The 22,642-nt window shown below is 52.7% G+C and overlaps 1 protein-coding gene across 1 annotated transcript in view; it reads right to left on the bottom strand.

The window, feature by feature from the left end:
- Nucleotides 1–1,324: 1,324 nt before the first annotated feature.
- The window catches only part of DCPS (decapping enzyme, scavenger), a 37,531-nt gene continuing 16,213 nt past the window's right edge, over nt 1,325–22,642 (bottom strand). Inside the window, exons 3-6 of the mRNA XM_032426353.1 lie at nt 13,754–13,899; nt 8,382–8,495; nt 3,896–4,006; nt 1,325–2,031 (exon numbers count right to left, since the gene is read on the bottom strand). Coding sequence (XP_032282244.1) covers nt 1,765–2,031; nt 3,896–4,006; nt 8,382–8,495; nt 13,754–13,899 — 638 coding nt within the window. The 3' untranslated portion in view covers nt 1,325–1,764. The remainder of the gene's footprint in view (nt 2,032–3,895; nt 4,007–8,381; nt 8,496–13,753; nt 13,900–22,642) is intronic.

The following is a 22,642-nucleotide window of genomic DNA, read 5'->3' as shown; positions in this document are numbered from 1 at the left end:
TTCATCTCTTCCTGGGGGAGGAAGGCAGCTCCCACCCAGGGCCACCCCTCTCCCTGTAACCAGACCCCTTTGGCCTCACCATCATATTCCACTTAGGCTGTCCCGCGACAGATGCGCGGGTCAGCTACCCCCCGAGCACTGAGATTCCATAAGCATACTCCGTTGGTCTTCCTAGGGGAACCTTGTACACCAGCCTCTCCCACATACCTGTTTTCAAGGTAGCTTCCCAAGTGCTGCCTCTTTCTACTCCTACGGTTCGCTTGGCTGTCTGCCCCAGTAGCCTGGAGGGGAGGAGCTTTGTTTTCCCAACAGTTAAAGCACCGCCTGGCTTAAAAGTCGATCGTTTACCAGATGTAAGTCAACGTTTACCACAAAGCAACACTATCACGCGTTACATTTACACAGCAGGACACTTCACGGATCCTCATCCCCGCTCTCTTTTACAAAGAACCAGGCTCAGGACACGTGGGGTCTGGTCCAAGGTTATGGGGTGAATGTCAGCTCCAGGGGGAGAGACTTCGGTTTGTTCACCACTTACCAGTCTCTAGGGCAGTGCCAGGCCTGCAACGTGCATTTGACTCTGAATTGTCTCCTGGCTCTCTCAGTCCAGGAATTGCAGAATACGGGCCATCCCTGCCTTATGCTGCCCTCTTATCACTTAGCAGAACCCAACATCCTGTCCCCCCTGAGAAAGCCTCCCGAGGAAGCACGATCCAGCGGGGCTGAGGGACTAACGAGCAAATCCCAGCCCCTCTCCGCAGTGTGGTATACCTGTCCCCGTGCTGAAACGAGTGCCTTATGTATCCAAGTGCGTGCCCTCACGTGTGCACCCTGACGTCACCCTTCCCAGATAAGTCCCTGAAGGCTCCCTAAGGCCACCAGCCTCAGACACTCTTAAGTCCCTTCCTGGCCTCCAGATTCTACGAACAGGGACCTGTGTCGCCGGTCACACCTCGAATCTGAGCCCCTCAGAGCTCTTGTCCTCCACCACAACCGTATCATTTTGGGCTGTTTTGTGTTTGGTCTTCTGGCTGTTCTATGAGCTTGTTTTGTCTTCCTCCCTAGATAACAAACTCAAGGCCAGGGGCTCGCTGACCAAATAACAGAGGCAAAGGCAAGCTTTTTTGAGCTTGCATCATCTGATTCTTATTAAAACCCTCCCACTTCCAGGCGGCAATCCTTTACCCTTGTCAACAAGAAGTTTATCAGCGGGGCTGACTTACAGGCTGGAGGTGCGATCTCAGTTCTGGGGAGGGGAAGAGGAAGCACTGTCAGAAACACTCTATAGATTATTTCCAGAAAGTTTTTGTATTTGGTTTTTTGGGGGAACTCCCAGACACATGGGCCTTCAAAACCAGGAGGAAGATACAGCAAATGGGAAGAGGGAAGGGGGAGGTGAGAGCAGAGTAGGAAGGACCGAAGACAGGGAAAGGCACCGTCAGATTCGGGACACAGAAATCACCAAGGATGGTGTTTACTGGGATTTGGAGAAAGCCCTTGGCACACATCCGGGTCAGCTGAAGCCACCAGCCCAGACGTGGCTCCTGTACCAGGATGCTCCTACCTGTTCTGCTGGCACCACCTGCCTCCCCAGTCATCAGTCCACACCAAGGGAGACCAATACTTTATTCACATACTAGGAATAAGCCAGTACAAAATACATTTTTAAAAAAATTCACTTGGTGCTAAAAATCCCGAAGTCCCTCCCCAGCCCACCCGATCCCACACATCTGTGTTCTTCGCCGGACAGCCCCTGGGTCGGACTCAGCTCCTCTGGGCCTCCTGCAAGAGCTTGAGCAGAGCGTCATCGGCCCTGAGGGCGAAGGTGAGGGTGCGCTGCTGGTAGTGGTCCGGGTCACACTCCAGGTTCTCGATCACATCCGCTAACAGATGAGCCCGCTCCACCCCGGAGCCGGGGGCCTCGAAGCCCAGGGCCGTGAAGTGCACGTGCAGGTGGTAGTAGGAAGGCAGGTAATGCAGGTACACGCGGAGACGGTCTCCCCTCAGCTGGTAGCGCTGCAGGATGGCTTCCTGATGAGAAAGGGGGGTGGCAGGAAAGGGGTCACTGTGCTGCCCACAGGCCCTCCTCTGGCCCTAATCCCCGGCTGGCCTCTGGACGGCTGACAAAAGCCCTCCAGACAGCCCTCGCCACAGTTCGCTGCAGGTCCCTGTCTTCCATTCTAGGGACTCAACACAAGCAGGTGACAGTAGCAAACAGGGGCTTTTCTCCCAAATGAAGGGAACTGGGGCCTCCGTTAAGGTTCCGCACTCCAACCTCGATAAAACACTGAAGCTGCTCAAACAGTCGCTGCTGGGAATCTAGAAGTCCCAGTGTCTAAGGACAGGCCCCAGATGTCTAAGACTATGGGGACTGTCCTCCCCCTGGATGACTGATGCCGACTTAAATCACTGAGTAGGTGGGAAGGGGGCCTGTATCCCCTCTTAGCATGGAACAGAGTGGAGCTGGGGAACAAGGGTGACAGGGATGGGGCCAAGCTGAGGCCTGGTGGAAGACAGAGCGTGGGGGAGGGCACATGGGAAGAGCTGCCCCTAGAAGACCCAGGGAAGATCTCACTAGACTCCCGGTAGAAGAGGAAAGCATTAACTTTGACCCCGGCTCCCTCTGCCCACCCCCCACCTTGCTCAGGGGTAGGGCTGTTTCTACCCAACTCCCGTTCTGGAGCCTCCAAGGCTTGGCATTAACAGGAGACTCTGATTTCCACTGTGGGCGAATTCCTGAGGAGGTCAGAGGTGAGGAGAAAAAGACGAGGGCCTCAGTGGGCTCAGAATCCACCCCACAATTACATCCTACACTTGGGACTCTGCCCGGGGCTCTCTGCAGCGGGATGAGGCCAAGGCCAGGGCACCCAGAGGCCTTCCGGGAATCAGTATGGCTGGCCTGTCTGGGCGAGGCTGCCTGAGCGGCCAGGGCAGGTGGAAGTTTTCTCAGCATCTCCCTGAGAGAAAGACGCCACTCTGCCATCCAGAGGCTGTTGCAGGAGAGAAACGAATTACTCCACTCAGAGACGGGTGGCCAGAGAGGCAGCGATGTGGGCCGGCAGGAGGGAGAAGGCCAGGTAGGGCGCAGTGGCGGGGCAGCTGGGGTCCAGAGGTAGCAAGGAGCGGATCCAGGAAAGCCCTTCCCCCAGGCCTGTGGCAAAGCCACCGAGAGCAGCTCACCTGGCCGGGCACCCTGGTGACTGCTGGGCCCTGGCTCAGGGCAGCATCTTTGAATCCTGAGTGGAAAAAAGACTGGGAACCACCCCACAGAATGGGATTTAGCAGCATCCCATCCACATACTGAGGCCCAGGGAGGTGAAATGATGAGTCCTGCCCAGGGTCACTCAGGTGGTGAGGGTCAGAATGCCAGAACCAAAACCACGAGCCCAGATTCTAGACCCTCTTCCCTTGCCTCCAGGGCTCCTCTTTAATTTCATGTGATCCAGCAGATATCCCTGTACAAAGTACCCCAGAATGCCAGGTGCTACAGAACTCGGGCTCTGGCCTCAAGGCAGAGGAGGAGGTACAATGTGCACACATCGGAGCTGGGGACCCATCTGCCCAAGAAACGCGTCTGGCACGATGTGGCTGTCATGAGCAGACACAGGGGATCCTGGGAGAAGAGGGGGTCTCAGAAGAGACCTGCAGGAGAAAGGCAGGGAGGCAAAAGCGGGAACCCAGGCAGAGGAAAGGCGGCTTAAAGCAGAGCTGGAGGGAAGGGCAGGACCAGGAGTCCATGTGAAGAGCCCTCGTGGGGTCCTGGGACAGGCAGCCAGAGAGAAGACCCGTTCACAGATGGATTTCCAGGAAGGGTGAAGAAAATGGCCAGGGAACACACCGGAATTAGAACAGAATTCCTCTGGGCTTCGGTGTGGATTTGGCCAAGGCAACTCACCTGGCCCTCCCGGAGGATGTTCCTGAGCAGCGGCAGGTGCTCTGGAGTGAGGTCCCGAAGTGATCGGATGCCCCGGCGATGGCAGATGGCAATCAGGTACAGGTCATCGAGCTGCGCAGAGATCGGCAGGGGTCAACCAGGCTCAGCGGCGGACAGCGCCAGGGGAGGCTGCCAATCCTAGAATCCCTCACAGAAGCCAGGAACCGCCTGGCCCCAGGCCTGCTTCAGTGCCAGCCACAGGCGATCCCGGGGAGCCCCCGGCAATGGGAGCCTCCACATGCCTGGGATGCGTGGGACAACCTAAGGACAGAACTTCTGTTTGTTCTTGCTACTCAAGAACACCATATGGGGGGGCGCCTGGGTGGCTCAGTCGTTAAGCATCTGCCTTCGGCTCAGGTCATGATTCCAGGGTCCTGGGATTGAGCCCCGCATCAGGCTCCCCGCTCCGCGGGAAGCCTGCTTCTCCCTCTCCCACTCCCCCTGCATATGTTCCCTCTCTTGCTGTGTCTCTGTCGAATAAATAAATAAAATCTTTAAAAAAATAAAATTAAAAAAAAAAAGAATATCATATGGGAGTATTTATATACTCACAGAGCTGATGGGGGGGATGGGAGAAGGTTCAAGAAAGTGCCAAGGACAACTCTTTCCCTCCAAGAGTTTATGGGCTAACAGCATGTACATAAGTAGCTACTACAAGACATAAAGTGATAAAAGTACAGGAAAAAAAAGGAAAGACTATCTAGCTAGGTTGATCCAGACAGGGAGGCAGGGGATCCAGGTCTTAAAGAAGAGGTAGCGTTTAGAGAAAGGTCTTGCCAGTAGAAGGAACAGTGAAAGCAAAGGCCCAGAGGCAAGGAAGTATAGAACATGAAGGGGAGAGTAAGCCACTTGATTTGTCTGGAGTCCAGTTGCAGGGGAAGGGGTGTAGAAGGATCTGAAGGGCGCAAAGGGGCCCTGGGGCCAGCTCAGCAATGAGCACCGCCAGAGTGCCAGACCTTTTTCTCTCTTCCCCTATCACATAGGGCTCACAGAGCACCCTTCCTGCTGTCCTTCCTGAAAACAGTGCCTGGCTGAAAACCTGGAGGTTCTAACAGTGTAAAGAACCAAAGTCAACAAGGTCTTGTGCCAGAAGGCAAATGAACCCTTCCTCTGCCCAGAAAACCTTCCCGCCCCTCCCGAGCACTCGAGCCCTGGCCCTGGCTGATGATCACATCCATGTGCAAGGCAGGCCCGGGCCGCCAGGGCTCCACGGGGCAAGGCCTGGTGGAGGGGAGGGGGTGAAGGGGGAGGGGAGGCTTGCAGCACTCAGCCAAGCTGCTACATTCCTCAAGGACATAATCCAGGGACCATGAGTCACCCGACAGAATCCCCCAGGGCCCCGGTTTGAAAACCGAGGAGGTTTCCCATATGGTGCCTGTTGGTCCAACTGTGGACAAGACAGTCTCTTCAGGCCACAGACATTCCTCTCTAACAGTCGGGGGCCTCTCTGCCTCACACCTGCTACAGATGAGCCCCGTGGGAAGCTCCCAGCAAATGGCTAAGCTGTGCCTGCCGAAGCCGCGGTCTGCCCACAAGCCCCTTCTAGACTCTCCCTCCTTAGGGCCTGTGCCCAGGACTCTCTCTCTCTCTCGGAGCCCCAGGAGAAGCAGGAAACAAAAGTGCTTGAACTTGGGGTGTCTGTGTGCCCGTCGGTATCTTCAGCTGTTGTTATATGTCACTGTCCCAGACTCTCAGATAATAGTAGCATTTGTTTTAGATGATGGCTGCTGACCAATCACAAGCATGACATTAAATCACACCTCTCCGCTACACAGGCAAGGAATGAGGCACGAAGCCGGCTGCCGGGCGTCCGTCACAGGCTGTGTGAGGGAGGGAAACCCATTCTTTGACAGCAGACATGACCCCAGATTTTCTGCAGGCAGTTCAAGCCCCCCCCCCCGCCCCCCGGGCCCAGAGAAAGGGTCTGAAGCAAGCTAGACAGGGTCTCAGGCTGGTATCCCAGAAGGTGGCCCGCCGATCACTCCGGGCAGGCTAGACACCATCTATCTCTTTTTACGAGGCAGGACAGCAGACTCAAAGTAAGGGCTTCCTGGCAAGGGGCAAGATGGAGAGGGGCTGGAGCCTTGGGGAGCCATCTCTCCCCCTCTGGAGTGAGCCAAAGGAAGAGTTTCTTGGTCTGGGCACTTTAGATCCAAGAACCCACCTGAGATGAACTGAAAGTACACACTGTGTCCACAGAGACAGACACAGATACACTTACCTACACAATATGCAAAGACTACACCTGGGAGGAGAGACAAAGAAATCCTCTCTCCTGAGAAACAGTCCCTTCAGGGGGAGGGAAATGGAGGAATGGGGGCTGAGGGAAGGACTTCTACAGAGCTCTTTGTACTACCTGCATTTTTACCGGGTGTCTGTGAGGAGGGCGCAGAAGGCAAGCTGAGGACAAAGCACAAGCTGACACCCCACAAGGCCCCGCCCCCCAGGTGGGACGTGTGTGACATTCCTCAGGCACTCCCAGCTGCCCTAAAGCGAAGGGAAGGAAAGACAAATGGTTCACTTAGAGAGAGTACACTCCTGCAGGACAGGAGTCTCCCTCAGTTTACAAATGTCTTAGTGATTTATAAGAAAAAAGGATTCTTATCAATAACCTAACTTCCAGAAGGAAACTCCCAAGTGTCTTAATGTTAATGCTTGGCTAGAGGGAAAAACCACCTTAACCCGACAATGGCAAGGCCTCCAATACCTTTTAGGTCCTCTTTTGCATAGGAAGGTTCTTAGGAAACCTCCCTTTTTCCTTACCCCCAACCCCCAAGTATATAATCAGCCACCCCTCACAACCCCAGGGCAGCAGCTCTTCCTGCACATGGGGTCCTGTCCCCCTGCTTTAATAAAACCACCTTTTGGCACCAAAAAAGCCTCAAGAATTCTTTCTTGGTCGTTGGCTCCAGATCTCACCTACATTCCCCAAACTACATCACATGTTTTAACTAGACCTTAAAAAAAAAAGGCAAATAAAAGAGAATATACAGGCAATTTCTTACAAGAACTGGGGAAGGGCTATTATAAGCTCCAGGGAAGCAAGATTCTCTTTTGACCAATATATGTGGAGTGGATAGATGGGCAGACGGATGGATGGATGGATGGATGGACAAAGAGTCTTCTTTAATCCTGGATCAGCAGTTGGGAGCATATCTTTATGATATACTTCTGGGAGAAACAGCAGGAGGAGGAGATTCCAGGGTGGCTAGGAAGGCTCCTTAAAGCAAACACCAGAGTACCTCTTTCCTCAGTCCGTGCCCCCCGTCCCCCCGCCCTTCCCGTCCCCCCCCACCCCCCGTCCCCCCGTCCCGGTATAAGGACAAAGAACAGAAGTCCAGGCCTGGTCTGTCTTGCCCGCTGGCTACACTGGCGCAAATTCTAAGGGAGCTGTCGATTTCAGTATTCTGTCACAAGCCAGGGATCCCAGACAATGAAATATGGCACCACCAAGAGACAGGCGCTAATTAAGCAAAGGTTAAGAACAATCGCACCTGTATGGCCATCAAAGGAAGTCTGACATTTAAGCGGGCCTATTCATAAGCCCTGAGGGTGAGCCACCCCAGCCCCATGGCTGGGAGCCCAGTGCAGTTCCTGAAAACTCTCTGTCTTAAAGGGGACAGACAGACAGGGCAATTCCATTGGCAGGCCCAGCAGGATGCCTGGCAGCACAAGGTCAAAACGACGCTGCGTTTTCTTTAGTCTTCAAAGATCTCGTGAGGTAGACAAGTTCCTTGTACCTCATATCCCATCTCCCGTGCCCCAGTCTGTGACCTGGGCCTTCAGGCACAGGGCTGCCCACAGGGACAGACGGGGGGCTTGCAGAGCTGCACAAAGGCATCGCCCAGAGCTGTCACCGGCACTCCTATTCTGTGGCCTTGTCCTAGCTCCCCAGACAACTCCAGAACCAGGCCTTGCTTCCTCTCTCAAGGCCTGTGGTGGGGACAAGCTGCAGGGCTGGGGGTGGGAGGAGTGGACACGGGTACTCTGGCAGCCTCCCTCCACTACACCACCCTACCAGTGGGCAGTCACCTCCTTTGGGTTGGTTGCCATGGCTCCTTCCTATCAGTGCTTCGGATCACAGGCCTGCCTGGATCTGCTGGTGTCCAGGGGCATGGAGAGAATATAAACAGTCCTCCTCAGGGTGCTAGGTGCTCCTGGAAGGGAGGGTGGCGGCCAAGCCACTTGGCTGGTTAAAGAATGGCCCATGTGGTTATGGATGCAAACATCACCCCATTCTTCACCCCTTGGGTGGGAGGAGAACCAGGAAGAACTTTAAGCTGACACCTGAAGGTGTAAATGTTTGTACCCAGCTCAGGCCTCCATTGTTGGTGAGTTAACACCTGCTCAGAGAGACCAACAGGAGAAAGAAGGGCAGGATTAAGGAAGACCAGCAACCTGGAGCAAGTCCTGGGAGACCAGAGAGCCCCAGCAAGAAAGCTTTTACCTGCTGTTGGTTCCACTTGAGATCGGGGATGAGGACAAAGCCATCAGAGGGATCTGGGTTCTCAAAAACAATCCGGTCAGCTTCCGCCTTCTTATCGAGAATGTTGTATACCCACTGGAAGGAGGGGAAGAGAGAGGGTTCACAAAGCTGCTCACGACCTCTGGGGAAACATCACAGACTGGGTGGGCTAAGGTACGCTCTCTTGGGCCCCTCCAGGGAGGACAGCCAAGCCATAAAGGGCCATTAAGCTCAGGGGCATCTACACTCAGGCTGCCTTGTCCCCATCGCTCTGCTCTTGGGGGCCATCCCCTCACGGGCACTGCAGCTTGGATTGGGGGGCCAGCTCTTTTGCTCCTTCCTGTGGACATGCTCTACTTGGCCTCACAGGCCTGGTCTGCGTCCATCCCCACCACTGCCCCCAGGACTCAGGGACGGCTGTCTCCATAGGCCCCTGCCCACTTTATTCAGGACCACAGGCAAAGACAGTCAGAAGGAGATCCTTCGACACAGCAGGGCAGGAAAGGCTGAGGTCCCAGACATTAACGTGTGTGGGTGTCCCACCCGGCTGGTGGGACTCCCTAGCGGTGGGCCCGGTGCCTCGGCCCGCCTGGAACCACAGCAGTCTCAGCTGACACGGGCCCTGGGTGACGCAGCAGAAGTGGCACAACCCGGAGACGGCAATTACACAGACCTTTCCTGTCACCCCAGGGCCTCCAGCCCCACCCCCTCAGGCCGTTTTATTAGCTGCTGACAGTCTTCAGAGAACCCTTCCTTGAGTTCTGTGTGGATCCCAAGGCTGTCATTTTACAATTAGGGTCCTGGTGGCCTCTCTGAAGAAGCCAGCATGCAGGGAGGTTAAGATAAGAAAGCCCCTTGTGCTCACAGGGCTCAAACCCACAGACCTCCACTCTTCTCCACTTCCCCACAGCTCTGAGTCAAGTCTAAGCTTGAAAGTTGAGAGAGGAGCCTGCTGGAGAGCCAGAGACAGGGCAGCGGCTGGGCTGGCCCTCAGGAAGGGCCTCCCAGCTCGCTGAGGGGGCGGATCGGGAGGCCAGGGCACCCACACAACCAGGCCAGTGGCGGGCTCCTCTGCCCGCCCCCAGAAGCTCGGGCACAAGTGGGGTCCGCGAAGGCCAGGGGCCACGGGGGCTGTCTGGAGTCTGCACGCCTCATCCCAAGTCCACATCCTCGGCTCTCAGCCAGCATGGCTAAGGTCAAATGTGACCATGTGAGACAGAGAGGAGGGAGCAGAGAGTACCTGCCTGCGAAGAGTGGGGCTCCCAGACCCCCCCAGTAAGGCCCACAGGTCAGTCACAGTGTGGCCCACCCACTACAGAAGAGGGGCATTCCCAAGAACGCTGGCTGTGCCACCTTCCTGGGAGTGGGCTGGAGGGCAGCCAGCAGTGGCCTCCTCGGGCGGCACAGAGACCACAGCAATGCTCAGCCCAGGGTGTGGAGGCTCTCCCACGGAGGCATTTCCTTTCCCACTGCAAGGCTCACTGGGAATGTGCTGCAGGAAAAAAAAGTCAGCCGGAACCTGACCCAAAGTACCTCAAAAGTAAAGGGGAAGAGGAAGGGGGATGACAACACTCTGTGGAGAGCCCTGGAGCGGCCACCCCGGGGCCCTGGCTTTTCTCTTGCCCACAGATAAGCCGCCCCCACTTGGACTGGAAAGCTGTGTGGTAGTCCATAGAGAACAAACTGGTTCTGGGGCCCACCAAAGCTTGGTTTCCTCGCCCACCTCCTCCCTAACTAGCTGACACCTTGGGTAAGTGGCGTACTCTGAGCCTCAGTTTCCCCCTTGGAGAGGGGCGAACGATACGTCTACGTCAGGGTGGAGTGGAGTGTAAATGACTGACCGCACCCAGCACAGTGGAGGTCCCGAAGGGCAGAGGGAGGTGCTTGGAAAGCTCCCACGTGAGGTGTCGCCGGGCTGCAACCTTGTGATGACAACAGGCGCCTTGCTGGAGGCTGCAGCACCGAGAGAGGAGGTGAGCAAAGGTGTGGTGGTGGTGAGCAGCCCTACCCTGTGCCCCGTCCTAAGGGTCCCCCCCACGCCCGGGACTCCCATTCCCACGCACTGGTGTCCCCGTGTGGCAGGTGAGGAAAGAGCAAGCACGAGAAGTCCACCCAATTCCAACCCAGAGCCTGGCCCCAGAGCCCACACTCCAGGCCACGTGGGGAAGGCCTCTGGGAGAGCGGGAGGGACGGGAATCTACGTGGAGTCCCAGGCCAGCAGTCTGGCTAAGAAAGGGAGGGGACCAGGGAATGGAATTCACAGAAACCGCAGGGTGGGGGCGCATGTAACGGGCAGTGAGCCCATCAGAAAGCAAGCCCGGAACACTCAGCCAGCCCTGGCTTCTGGAAGGCACCTGGCACCGCTTCCTCGCAGTAGGTGACACTGACAACTCTCCTCCCTGGGGATATCTCACTCCCCGCTCACTCTGCTCCTGCTTTTCTGCTCACCCACGTGCCGGCCGCTCCCCTCCTGGCCGCCCTTCACCTGCCCACACCTGCAGCTGTCTCAGCTCTGCACTCCCCTGGCCCCGGCCCTGGAATGGGCCCTGCATATGCACAGGAGGGCAGCGACCATTCTGGCGTCTAGTGCGTGCTGCGATCAACAGCAGGTACGTGATCTGTGGCACCTCTCTCAATCCCCACTGGGACCCCAGTCACATTTTCCAGACCAGGAGCCGGGCTCAGAAGTGCAGGGCGCTCACTGCTCTGAGATAGCAGAAGCAGAATCCAAATCCTGGGCTGACACTGAACCTCAGCCTGATGACTCACAGACCAGCAGGTTTAGCCTGATGGTCCCTAATGCTCGGGACCCAGAGATCCGACGGCATTACTGACTGAGGAGTTATAAGCACCTCAAATTCGAGGAGCCAAATAGGGTAGTCGGCTGATCGCGCAGGCGCTGGGCTGACACTGCCTGGCCGTGAATCCCATCTCCAAAGAGCTGCTGAGAAGATTCAGTGAGGTGATGCACACCTCATAGAAGGCTGGCTGGCACCGTCCCTGGCACCTGGTGAGTGCTCACAAGCCCCCAAATAAACTGTCTGCCACATAAACCCTCTCCACTGTCCGCGTCCCCCGACCTGGTTAAAGATCCCACCACCTACTTTTCGCTTGCCTCTCCGAATCCGCCACCTTTGAGCCCTGCTTCTCAAATCACTGCTGCAGCCTTCCCCACTGCCACGGCCTCAGTCCAGAACCGCGCTGGCCCTTCGAGCCTTCCCGCTCCCACACTCACCAGACTCCAGCAATTCTTTAAATCTCATGGAACCCATATGCTTAAAACCGTTTAGGGGACCCTCAGTGCCTATGGCAGCAGTTCTGAAATCTGATGATCATTAGAAACAGAGATTAAAAAAAAAAAAAAAAAAATACAGGCTTCCCAGCTCCACTCCCTGAACATTCTGATTTAGGAGATAGGGAGTAGGACCCATGCTCTGTATTTTTAAAAATCTCCCCAGGCAATCCTGACGATCAGCAAGGTTTGGGAGCTCCTGGTCTCCCGACAAGGTGCACCCCACCTGCTCCTGGCCCCTGCCCGCCTTCTGCTGTTGTCTCCGGCTGATCCTCCATGCCTCTGTGCCTCTGCACTTGCTCTTGACTCTGCCTGGAATGCCCTTCTCTGACTTGTACACCCAGCAAACTTCTCTTTGTTCCTGAAAACCCAACTGGACAATCCCTTCCTCTGTGAAGTCCCCCACTGTCTGAGCTGATCACCCCCCTTCGTGTCACCCCGAACCTCATATACAAACCACCTGTGGGACAGTATCCCATCATATTGCACTGGTCAGACCCCATGTCTGTCTTCCCTACAGGACTCTGGGGGCATTACAAGTGTTTACCTTGGTGACCCTCCAGAGCCTAGCAAATGGCCTGGGACACAGTAGATGCTCAATAAATGTAACAACTGTTGTCAGCTGAGCCTTGTAAACTTAACTAGAAATAGTAAAAAAAAAAAAAAGAAACAAACACACGAGTGCTTGTGTTGAACAGAATTCGGTAGAATAGTGGAATTTTGTATTATTTTCCAAGAGGTACTAGACAGTGGTGTATAAGAAGATACACATACTACTCACACCAACTTTAAGATCACATATTTGTGCAATAGGTGCCACAGAACATAATTCCAGGAGATCCCTCTAGGACCCTGGCGAGCTGCAGCTCTATCTAAGAAGATGGAGACATATCTCCTTTCCACTTAGAAGACAGAGCAAGTGCAGGGACTTCCAAAAAAAAAAAAAATCAAGCCAGCCTGAGCCAGAGGAACTGGTGCAAATACAGCACAGGGGGGCCAGGGCTAAGAGCCAGCAGGGTCGTCCCCTGTGGGAAAGCAGGCTGTCGGCACACAGGGCCTCCTGCACGCCCACCAACCACCCCTCCCTTGCTTCTCCCATGTGCAAGTTATCTGGCAGGGCCCCCCCACCCAGGGCCCCCTCCCTTCTTCTGGCCTGGGAGAAATGGCTCCTAGTGTCCTGTATGTGAGCGCCCACCACCGCTATGACCTGAATCCTGGGTAGAGCGGGTGAGAGGCGCTCAAAGAGAACAAGGGGGAGTGATGGAGAGACGGAGATGGTGAGAGCCAGTGAATGAGCAAGGAAACGCCTCATCCATCATATTTAATGCTGAGCATTCACTCGGGGCCAATTCTAGGCTCTGGTTGGCACTGGGCCTCGGCCCAAAGAGAAGTCGGGATCTCTGAGCTAAATAGCCTTGCATCTGGTCTAGTAGCTGAAGATGCTGCCGAACCTCACATTAGCCGCTGAGAGAAGAGGTCCTGCACTGAGCCGCTGTGACCATCGGGACCCTGCCCTCTGGGGAGCGAATGCAAGGGGAATGGGTGAATGAAGTTTCTACTCTGGGCCTCGACTCCCCGAGGCGGAACTGGGAATAAAAGTCTCGACTGGGGTTGGGGGGCAACCCTGGCATCGGTCTTGACCCATTCACAGACCCAGGTGAGGGCAGAGCCCTTCTGAGACGGTTATCAATGCTGCTAGAGACACAAATTCTTCAAAGGCCTGGAGGCTGCTCTGAGAGTTCCACAGAGCCTCAGGGAATGCTCAAGATCAGGGTCAATTCCCTTCTCAGTGAAGCCTCTCTGACCATCCTGGATAAAAGAATGACCACCTCAGCCCAGAACTCCCTGTGCCACTCAGTCTCTCCCGTCTTGTGCAGTTACTTCTGCATTCGTGGGCTGACCCCTGCACCAGGAAGTACATAAGCCCCAGGAGGGCAGGTTTTCCACTGTGCTCTCTGCCCAACCCCAAATCTGTGGGATGGTGCTGGCCCCTGAGAGAGCCTTGAGAGAGATCCACCGGCCATAGGGAGCACTCCGTGTCTGTATCCCGTGGGCCAGTCACCTGGATGCTGAGGCTCTGGGACTCCAGGTGGGGTAAGGTGATGTTCTTGTAATCGCTTCCCGTCTCTCGCACCAGGCGGAGGTCCTGGCGCAGATACTTTTGCAGGTGCTTCTCTGTGGCAGGGTAAACCACGGTTGTCTTCACGTCTGCAATGACAAACACAGCCCAGGACTGCAAAGTGAGGTGCACTCTCTGCACAGGCCTGTCACACTCTGGTCCCCAGCGCAGAGTGGTGACCCCAACCCCATCTCTGATTCCCTAATGAAAGGAGCCAAAGACTAAGAGGTTATAGTCAACCAGAATCCATTCCCATTAGGCGCCTCATGCTGGTCAACTCATGAGGTGAATCATACTCAGCATCTGGAAGTCACAGGGTTTTCCCTGGTGGGTCACTGGGCCCCTCGCCACCCTTCCCCCTTTATGTTCTCGGCACAGGAATGAAAGGTTTTGGACACTTGTCACATAGCAAATTTCTTGGTATGTGGCTTTCTGGACCCAAAGCTGAAAATCTGACTTAAAGGTAAGCGGCCTCCCCTCCTGCAAAGCAGTAGGGCATAGCACAGTGGTTAAAGGCACGGACTCCGGAGCTGGACTGTGTGTGTTCGAGTCCTGGCTCTGCCTGTTCCTTCCTTGGCACCCTGACTCCGGCCCAGTTATTTAACCTTTCCAAGCCCCGACTTCCCCATCTGGCAACTGAGGATAATAATAGCTCCTATGCCCCAGAGTTGGGAGGATTAAACAAGTTAATACCTGTGAAGCACTTAGAACAATGTCTGACACAAAGTAAATACAATGTCAGTGCTGGCTATTTTTAATTGGCCTGTCTCAACCTTGGCACCATTGACATTTTGGCCCAGATACTTCTTGGTTGGAGGGGCTGTCCTGTGCATTGCAGGATGTTTAGCAGGATTGCAGGCTTCTGCTGGGATGTTACTAAAACCCTCTTTCCAGCTGTGACAACCAAAAATGCTTCCAGACATTGCCAAGTGTCCCCTGAGGGACGAAATCGCCCCCAGTTGAGAACCGCTATTTTCATCCGCAGGAAATCTTGTCGTTTTCCTAAACAGACTCTAGGCTAGGGTCCCAGTCCAACACCACCTGGTTTTGGTTAAATCCTTTTCCCTATTTCTAATAACATCTGCTACAACTGTTATCATTTATACATAGTGCTTCAATATAGATGTTAAGGGCAGGAAAGGAAAATGATATTCTAAAATCAGTCGGGACGTTTCTCAGAAGGCCCATGTCTTCCCTGACTCCCTTACCCTGGATTCAGAGAGCTCTCCCAGGGAAACCCGAGGAAAGACCAGCAGGCACATTTTAACACACCGGGAAATTCCCACACTCACCCACATACCTGCAGGCCCAGCCAAGACCCATCAACCTCTACTTTCGTACTTGATCTAAGGAGGTAGGTGACTCAAATCCCCATTTCTCAGGTGAATGAAAGGGTTCATAGGGGTCAGGACTCACCTGATGTCATGCCGTGAGATGTGGCAGAGGCAACACTGGACCTGGCACTCCTTACCCTAAAGCTGGTGCTCTTCCACCACCTGCCTGCCGGCCCCATATTACTCCAACAGCCCAGTGGAGAAGGCCTGAGGTGCTACATCAAGCACATGACTTCTGGTAAGGATCAAAGGCCCTGGTCCATTGACTCTGGGGGGCAAAGCAGCTCAGCGCAAAGAAACAGGCTCTGGACCTGAGCTGACATGCTGCTCTCCCCTTCCTGTGTGACCTTGGGCATATAACCTCTCAGAGTCCCTGTTTCCTCATCTGTTAAAGAGTGGTCATAAAATCTGCCCCATGGAGTTGTCATCAACATTAAATAAAACATGTCATCTGGACCACGGGAGGCACCTTGTTATCCCACTTCCTGGGAATCTCTGGATCTGACCCTGAAAGGGAGGCACAGAGGCCTCCTCCCAACGCTCTGGGCAGTAGCAAATAGATCCTCCTCACTCCCAACACTCCCTAAGAGCCGGGGGTGACAGGCTCAAGTACACCAAGAACTCAAGAGGCAAGAGAATGCCATCAACAGACCGAATGGCATCCCCTTGACTCTTGTAGTGGGCTCTAGATAAATCCCTTATCCGAGCATAGCTTGGCAGAGAAGAACAGAGATTCTGGCGCCAGTCAGCCTGGGTTCCAATCCGCACTTCGTAGTTACGTGACCGGGACATTGTTATAAGAAGTCAGTAAGCCGCAGATGGGAAGCCCTTTAGAAAGTGCCCCCACACAGAAAAGTGCTCTTCAGATGCTAGCTCTCCTTGTTGTTGTGTTTGCGGTTACTTTGGTAGCCCGGGCTGGTAAAGCTGTGAGCGACGCCGTTCCCTTGGTACGGGGGAGATGGCCAGGGACAAAGGCAGCTCGCACGTTGGAGAACAGCCTGCCTCACTGGCCAAGAACACACAGCCCTGGGCCCACAGCCTGCGGCTCCCTGGCTGTTCCAGATCAGAAAGCCGCTGGGCCCGCGAGCAGGCTCGTCTGCCAAGGCTTGTCAAAGACTGCCCAGCCACCCAGCGTGCTGGGAAGCAGGGGCCTCTCCAAGCCAGCCCCCTCCTGCCTGCCCTCTCAACGGCAGGGAAAACACAACAACGCAGTTTCCAACCGCTCACTTCCTGCCATCGTTCTTCCTTTTCTGAGAAACTCCGGCCTGGATGCAGAAGCCCCACTGGTGGACCCCGGGCCCCCTCAAAGTCAATCTACGCCTTGGCGTCCGGTCTCTGTCAGACCACCCCCAGAAGCCCAGGGCAGGGGCGGGCCGGCCTCACACGCTGGCATCAGGGGTGAGGGCTGGCTTCTGTGCCCCCTGAGGGGCTGCACCCCTCAAACCTGGACCACTCCCCTGGCTTCCTGTCATGGTTGACACAGCCCTCGGCCACCCTGCCCCAGCCCTCTCTCCAATGTATTTACTATCATCTCCTCCTTGATGTCTCTGCCCGAGCCACACGGACCTCCTTACAGTCCCACTAACTCACATCCCATCTCTAGACCTCTGACCAGCTGCTCCCACTGCCAGGCAGGCCTCCTGACCTGAGTCAATGGGAGAGCTCTCCAGCAACCTGGCTTAAGAAGCTCCCCGTACCACGTCGCTGCCTGTCTTGCTTGCTGGCTTGCTTTTTCCTCACTCCTCCCTACCTGACAATACAGTACAGGTTTATTGTCTGATTCCCCCATTAGAATGTACCTTCCAGGAGGACAGGAGTTTCTCTCTGCCTTTAAATAGTTTAGGGGCACCTGGGTGGCTTAGTTGGTTAAGCATCTGCATTCGGCTCAGGTCATGATCTCAGGGTCCTGGGACTGAGTCCTGCATCAGGCTCCACGCTTGGCAGGGAGTCTGCTTCTCCCTCTGCCCCCCACCCCTGCTCCTGCACTCTCTCTCAAATAAATAACTAAAAATCTAAAAAAAAAAAAGGTTTTAAATCATTTTATCCCCAGCACCTGGAATAGCACTTGGCCTAGACTAGGCACTGAACAAGTGGATAAATGAATCTGGCCTTTTAGACATTAAAACCAGGAAGGGCAATTTTGAGCCAATGTTGAATAAAATCTCTCAGATAAAAATCAATGTTTCCCAATGCAAAGTTTCTCACTGGCAGGCAAAAGCAAACATTGGTGTCTACCTAAATGCCAAATCAAGATGCTGACCTACAAGTGAACCTCATGAGAATTTTGGTCAAGTGTCAATGCCCAAAAAAATGCTCAAACCACCAGGTAAAAATATGTTGGGGAACAGGTGCTCACACACAGTCTCAAAACTATCTCCCCATAGATTACTTATTAATGGCAAAGGGACCAGGTGACCAGAGTTAACATCACTCCGAATGGGACACACCGACATCAAGTGCCTCCAGAGGGATGTGCCGTGCTATTCCGGTCAAAGATGCGTGGTCTGAATCGGATCATGAGGAAGTGTCAGCCAGCCCCAGTCCAGGGACATTCTACACAACACGTGGCTTTACAACCCTTCAAAAGGGTCAAAGTTGGAGAAAACAAAGAAAGACAGAAGGACTGTTCTGCATTAAAGGACTGGATTGTGGACAAGGGAGGGGAATCCTGTCGGAAAGATGGTATTGGAACAACTGGTAAAATGTAATAATGGTCTCGACATTACAAACTAGCTTTGTATAAATGTGAAATTTCCAAAATCGATCACTTTACTCTGGTTCCTAGGAAACACACACTGAAGTGCTTAGCAAGGAAGGGTTAGGATGTCTGCCACTTACTTTTCAGTAGTAACAGTAGTAACAAAATATGATATGTATATGTGGAGAAAGAAAAGGCAAATGTGGCAAAATGTCAACAATAGGGCTTTTTCTATTTTTTTAAGATTTTATCTATTTATTTGTCAGAGACAAAGAGCGAACGAGCACAAGCAGGGGGAGCGGCAGGCAGAAGGAGAAGCAGACTCCCCGCTGAGCAAGGAGCCTGATGCAGGACTCAATCCCAGGACCCTGGGATCATGACTTGAGCTGAAGGCAGACGCTTCACCAACTGAGCCACCCAGGCGTTCCAACAATAGGGCTTTTAGAAGGGAGTTCTTTGCACCATTCTTACAACTTTTCTGTAGGGTTGGAAAAAAAATTTTTTAATAAAAACTTAAAAAAAGATGCTGATATCCTCTGGACCCTCAGAGCTTACTGCCGACATACCAGGCACTGTGCTAAGTCCTAGGTGTATATTAACTCATTCCGTCCCCACAACCAATGTGAGGTGGGTATTATTATGAGCCCTGTTTCACAAAGAAAGAACCTGGGGCACCCTCGCTCCCACTGCTCCGTCTGGCTCAGGACCAGGCTTTGGCAGTGGTGCCATGGTGCCAACCCCCATGGGTCAGCAGATGAGGCTTAACGACCTTCCTGGTGCCCTCTGCCAACCTCCACTTAGCAAACTGACTTAAGGGGGCCACCTGTCCAGGGTGAGCAGGACCTGAGACCTTCCCCACCTTTTCCCTATGGCTAGAGAACAACAAGGCACGCCCCACTCCTGCCCTCCTACTGGTATTCTTTAAAAAAAAAAGAGAGAGAAAGAAAGAAAGAAACACACAAAAACCAAAAACAGCTTGGAACAATGCCAAACCCCTCAAAAACCCATCTCTCATAATATTCACAATACAACACAGCTGACCCTTGAACGACATGGGTTTGAACTGCATGGGTTCACTCACACAAGATGTTTTTCAATAAAAATACAATAGAGTACTGGCCTAATGTAAGTATATATTGTCTTCGTTATGATTTTTTTTTTTTTAAGATTTAATTTTTTTTATTTGAGAGAGAGAGTGAGAGAGAGCATGAGCAGGTGGAGAGGCAGATGGAGAGGGAGAAGCAGACTTCCCCGCTGAGCAGGGAGCCCGATGCGGGGCTCGATCCCAGGACCCTGGGATCATGACCTGAGCTGAAGGCAGACGCTTAACTGACTGAGCCACCCAGGTGCCCCTCGTTATGATTTTCTTAATAACTTTGTCTAGCTTATTGCATTGTAAGAATACAGGAGAGGATACATACAACATAGAAACTACATGTGAATCAACTGCTCGCGCCACCAGCAAGACTCCCAGTCAACAGGAGGCTGTCAAGTTTTAGGGGAGTTGAAAGTTATGTGTGGATTTTCAATTGCATGAGGGGTTAAGTCTGGGGAGAGGAGTAAAGTTTTGAGGGAGTTTTAGCAGGGAGTTAATTTAGGTGGGAATGGATTTTCAACTGCATGGGGGGGTCAGCACCCCTAACCCCTACATTGCTCAAGGGACAATTATACGTTAAGAGGACTTCCCTGATACTCCTTATGAAGCCTCCCCACCTCGCATGCATTTTCAAGCTTTGTTTTTATTTTTAATTCAAGGTGGGCTGGTGCATAGGTTAGAGTCATGTGAAGTTTGGTTTTAAGTTTCCTGCTCTTTCCCACCCACCACTTTCAATTCTTCTTGCCATTTCTTTGCTTGTGTACTTCCACAGTTCTAAATTACACAGTTTTCTTTGTTGTTCCCCCTTGACTTTTCACTTTTACTATTACTCATTAACTTCCCATTATGGAAGATAAGGGTTTAGCTTTTTTACCAGCATATGCACACATGCACACACACACATACTCCCCCGCCAACCCCCGTCCTCACAATACTCCTGTATTAGAATTGTGGGTAAGTCAGTATTCAATGTCAACACTACTATGATGATTTACATGCTGTGCACTGCTGAATACTAGGACTGTTTTTCCTCTTTAGCACAATTTTTGGTATACGGAGTTAGTAATTACTCTTTTATTTGCTCACTTTTCTGTAAACTTGTCACTAATTCACCCCCACACCCACTTCTTCTGTTTATATAAATCTTTTTTTTAAGACTTTATTTATTTATTTATTTATTTGACAGAGAGAGAGAGAGAGAGACAGCGAGAGAGGGAACACAAGCAGGGGGAGTGGGAAAGGGAGAAGCAGGCTTCCTGCCAAGCAGGGAGCCCAATGCGGGGCTCGATCCCAGGACCCTGGGATCACGACCCGAGCCGAAGGCAGACACTTAACGACTGAGCCACCCAGGCGCCCCTAAAAATCTCCTTTTAATGTTAAAACTTGGGAGGAACACAAGCAATGTATCCTCCCAGAGCCTCTGACTTGCTCCAGCAGGTGCTGTGCGGAGCTGTGCCCTGGGACCTCCGTGCACCACTATCCTGGGGCTGCCTCCCCTACTTTGCTTCCTGGGTCCACTATCTCCTTCTTTCCTGTTTGCATCTTTATTTTACTAAAGCAGTGGTTCTCAAACTTCACGGTGCATCAGAACCACCTGACTAAGGACATCTGTGGTGGGGCCCACCAGTATGCCTTTTTAAGAAGTTCCTGTGTGTAGCTGCTGCCACTGGTCCTGGTCCTGGGACCACACATCAAGGACCACAACACTAAAGCACAAAGTCAAGTTGCTTCCAGAGCTAGGGTACAAGGGAGATACATTTAGAGACCTGGAACATCTGAAAATGTCTTTATTCTACTGTCACATGTAATCAAGAGTTTGGCAGAAGAATTCTACGATGGAAAGCAATGACCCTCAAAATCTGAAAGCTCCTTGATCTTCTAGATTGTGATGCGCTGTTGAGAAGTCTGAGGTCATTCTGATCCGCAGTCCTTTATATTGACCTGTTTTCTTGTTGTCTTCAACGTCCCAATCGTGTTGATGGGTCTTGGGAGTGGTTTCTACTCATCCCTTGAACTGGGTAATTGTTGAGCCCTTTCAATCTCAAAAATCACGTTTTTCAGTCCTGGGAAACAATCTTATTTCTTTGGTCATTTTCTTCCCTACTTTCCCCCCCGTCTTTCTGGGACACCTATCGGGATATTCATCTTCCACTTCCATTTTTCTTTTCTCTCCCCATTTTCTGCTGGCTGCTCTGCTTTTAAGTAAGTTTTCTTCAGCTTCTTCTCTTCTATTCAAGTTTTCATTTCTGCTACATATTTAATTTCTAACAACAGTTAAAAAAATTCCTCATTGACCGCATCTTGTTCTTATGCATTTGATAGACCATAATTTGTCTCGGACATTAATAACAAGTTTTTGCAAATTTCTTCTCCCTGCATAGTTTTTGTTTCTTCCAAGTTCTTTTCTTTTCCTTCCTTTCTTTTATCAATGGACACTTTACTCAAGTCTGGTCATCCTTGCCTGTCCACTCACTCATATTTGAGGGCAGAGCACTAAAAAGCTGATGGGAAGCTCTGCGGACATAGGGGTGTTCACCTGGAGATTCATTTTAGGATGATTGGGCTATGCCCTTGCATGACAGAACCCCGAAGAGTTTGTCTTCTCTCTTGGGCTGGTCAGATTCTCCATGCATGACTCTCCCAATTTCACACATGGAGGTGTAAGCCTGGCTGACAGCATCCTGAGAGATGAGGAGGAGAAGCGGCTGGTGCGTGGCAGGAGAGAGCATGGGGTGATCTAACACCGAATATGTAAACTTCCACTTAACCCTCTACATTTCAGTACCCTGAACACCCCCTCCACCGCAACTAGAATCTCTAGACCCTGTCTGAACCTCTCCAGAGGCTGGATCTCTGGGAGCAGCAACTACCAGTCGTGTGAAATGGGATGGGATTTATGGGACCTGCCGGCTCAGGTTTCCCTCACGCACATCTGCTGGGTCAGTCACTCCTCCCCTGGTCATTTCCTAGGCTTGTCTCCTCTTCCTTCTCTAGTCTCTACGGCATAATTTTTTGTAAGGTAATTCCTTTAATGTCATTTTTAGTGAGGGTTTTAGAGGAAGCGGATGGGCAAAATGCCCCCTTTTAACTGGAAGCCCACGTCCCTGTCCTTCTGTTTCCGTTATAATGCTTTATTTTATTTTATTTTATTTTTTTTAAAGATTTTATTTATTTATTTGAGAGAGAGAGAATGAGAGAGAGCACATGAGAGGGGGGAGGGTCAGAGGGAGAAGCAGACTCCCTGCCGAGCAGGGAACCCGATGCGGGACTCGATCCAGGGACTCCAGGATCATGACCTGAGCCGAAGGCAGTCGCTTAACCAACTGAGCCACCCAGGCGCCCTATAATGCTTTATTTTAAAAAATGTTTTATCAAGGGGCGCCTGGGTGGCTCAGTCGGTTAAGTGTCTGACTTCAGCTCAGGTCATGATCTCAAGGTCCTGGGGTTGAGCCCCATGTCTGGCTCCCAGCTCAGTGGGGAGTCTGCTTGTCCCTCTCCCTTTGCCCCTCCCCCAGCTCATGCTTTCTCTCTCTCAAGTAAATAAAATCTTTTTCTTTTTTTGAAGATTTTATTTATTTATTTGAAAGAGAAAGACTGAGCGAGCGAGAGAGAGAGAGAGAGAGAGAGAGAGCATGAGTAGGGGAAGGGGGAGAAGCAGACTTCCCTGCCGAGCAGGGAGCCCCACGGGGCTCGATCCCAGGACC

Source organism: Phoca vitulina, unplaced genomic scaffold, assembly GCF_004348235.1.
Source record: "Phoca vitulina isolate PV1807 unplaced genomic scaffold, GSC_HSeal_1.0 scaffold34, whole genome shotgun sequence".
NCBI classification, from domain to species: domain Eukaryota; kingdom Metazoa; phylum Chordata; class Mammalia; order Carnivora; family Phocidae; genus Phoca; species Phoca vitulina.
Note: the sequence above shows the minus strand (reverse complement) of the source record. Positions and strands in the feature narration are given on the sequence as shown.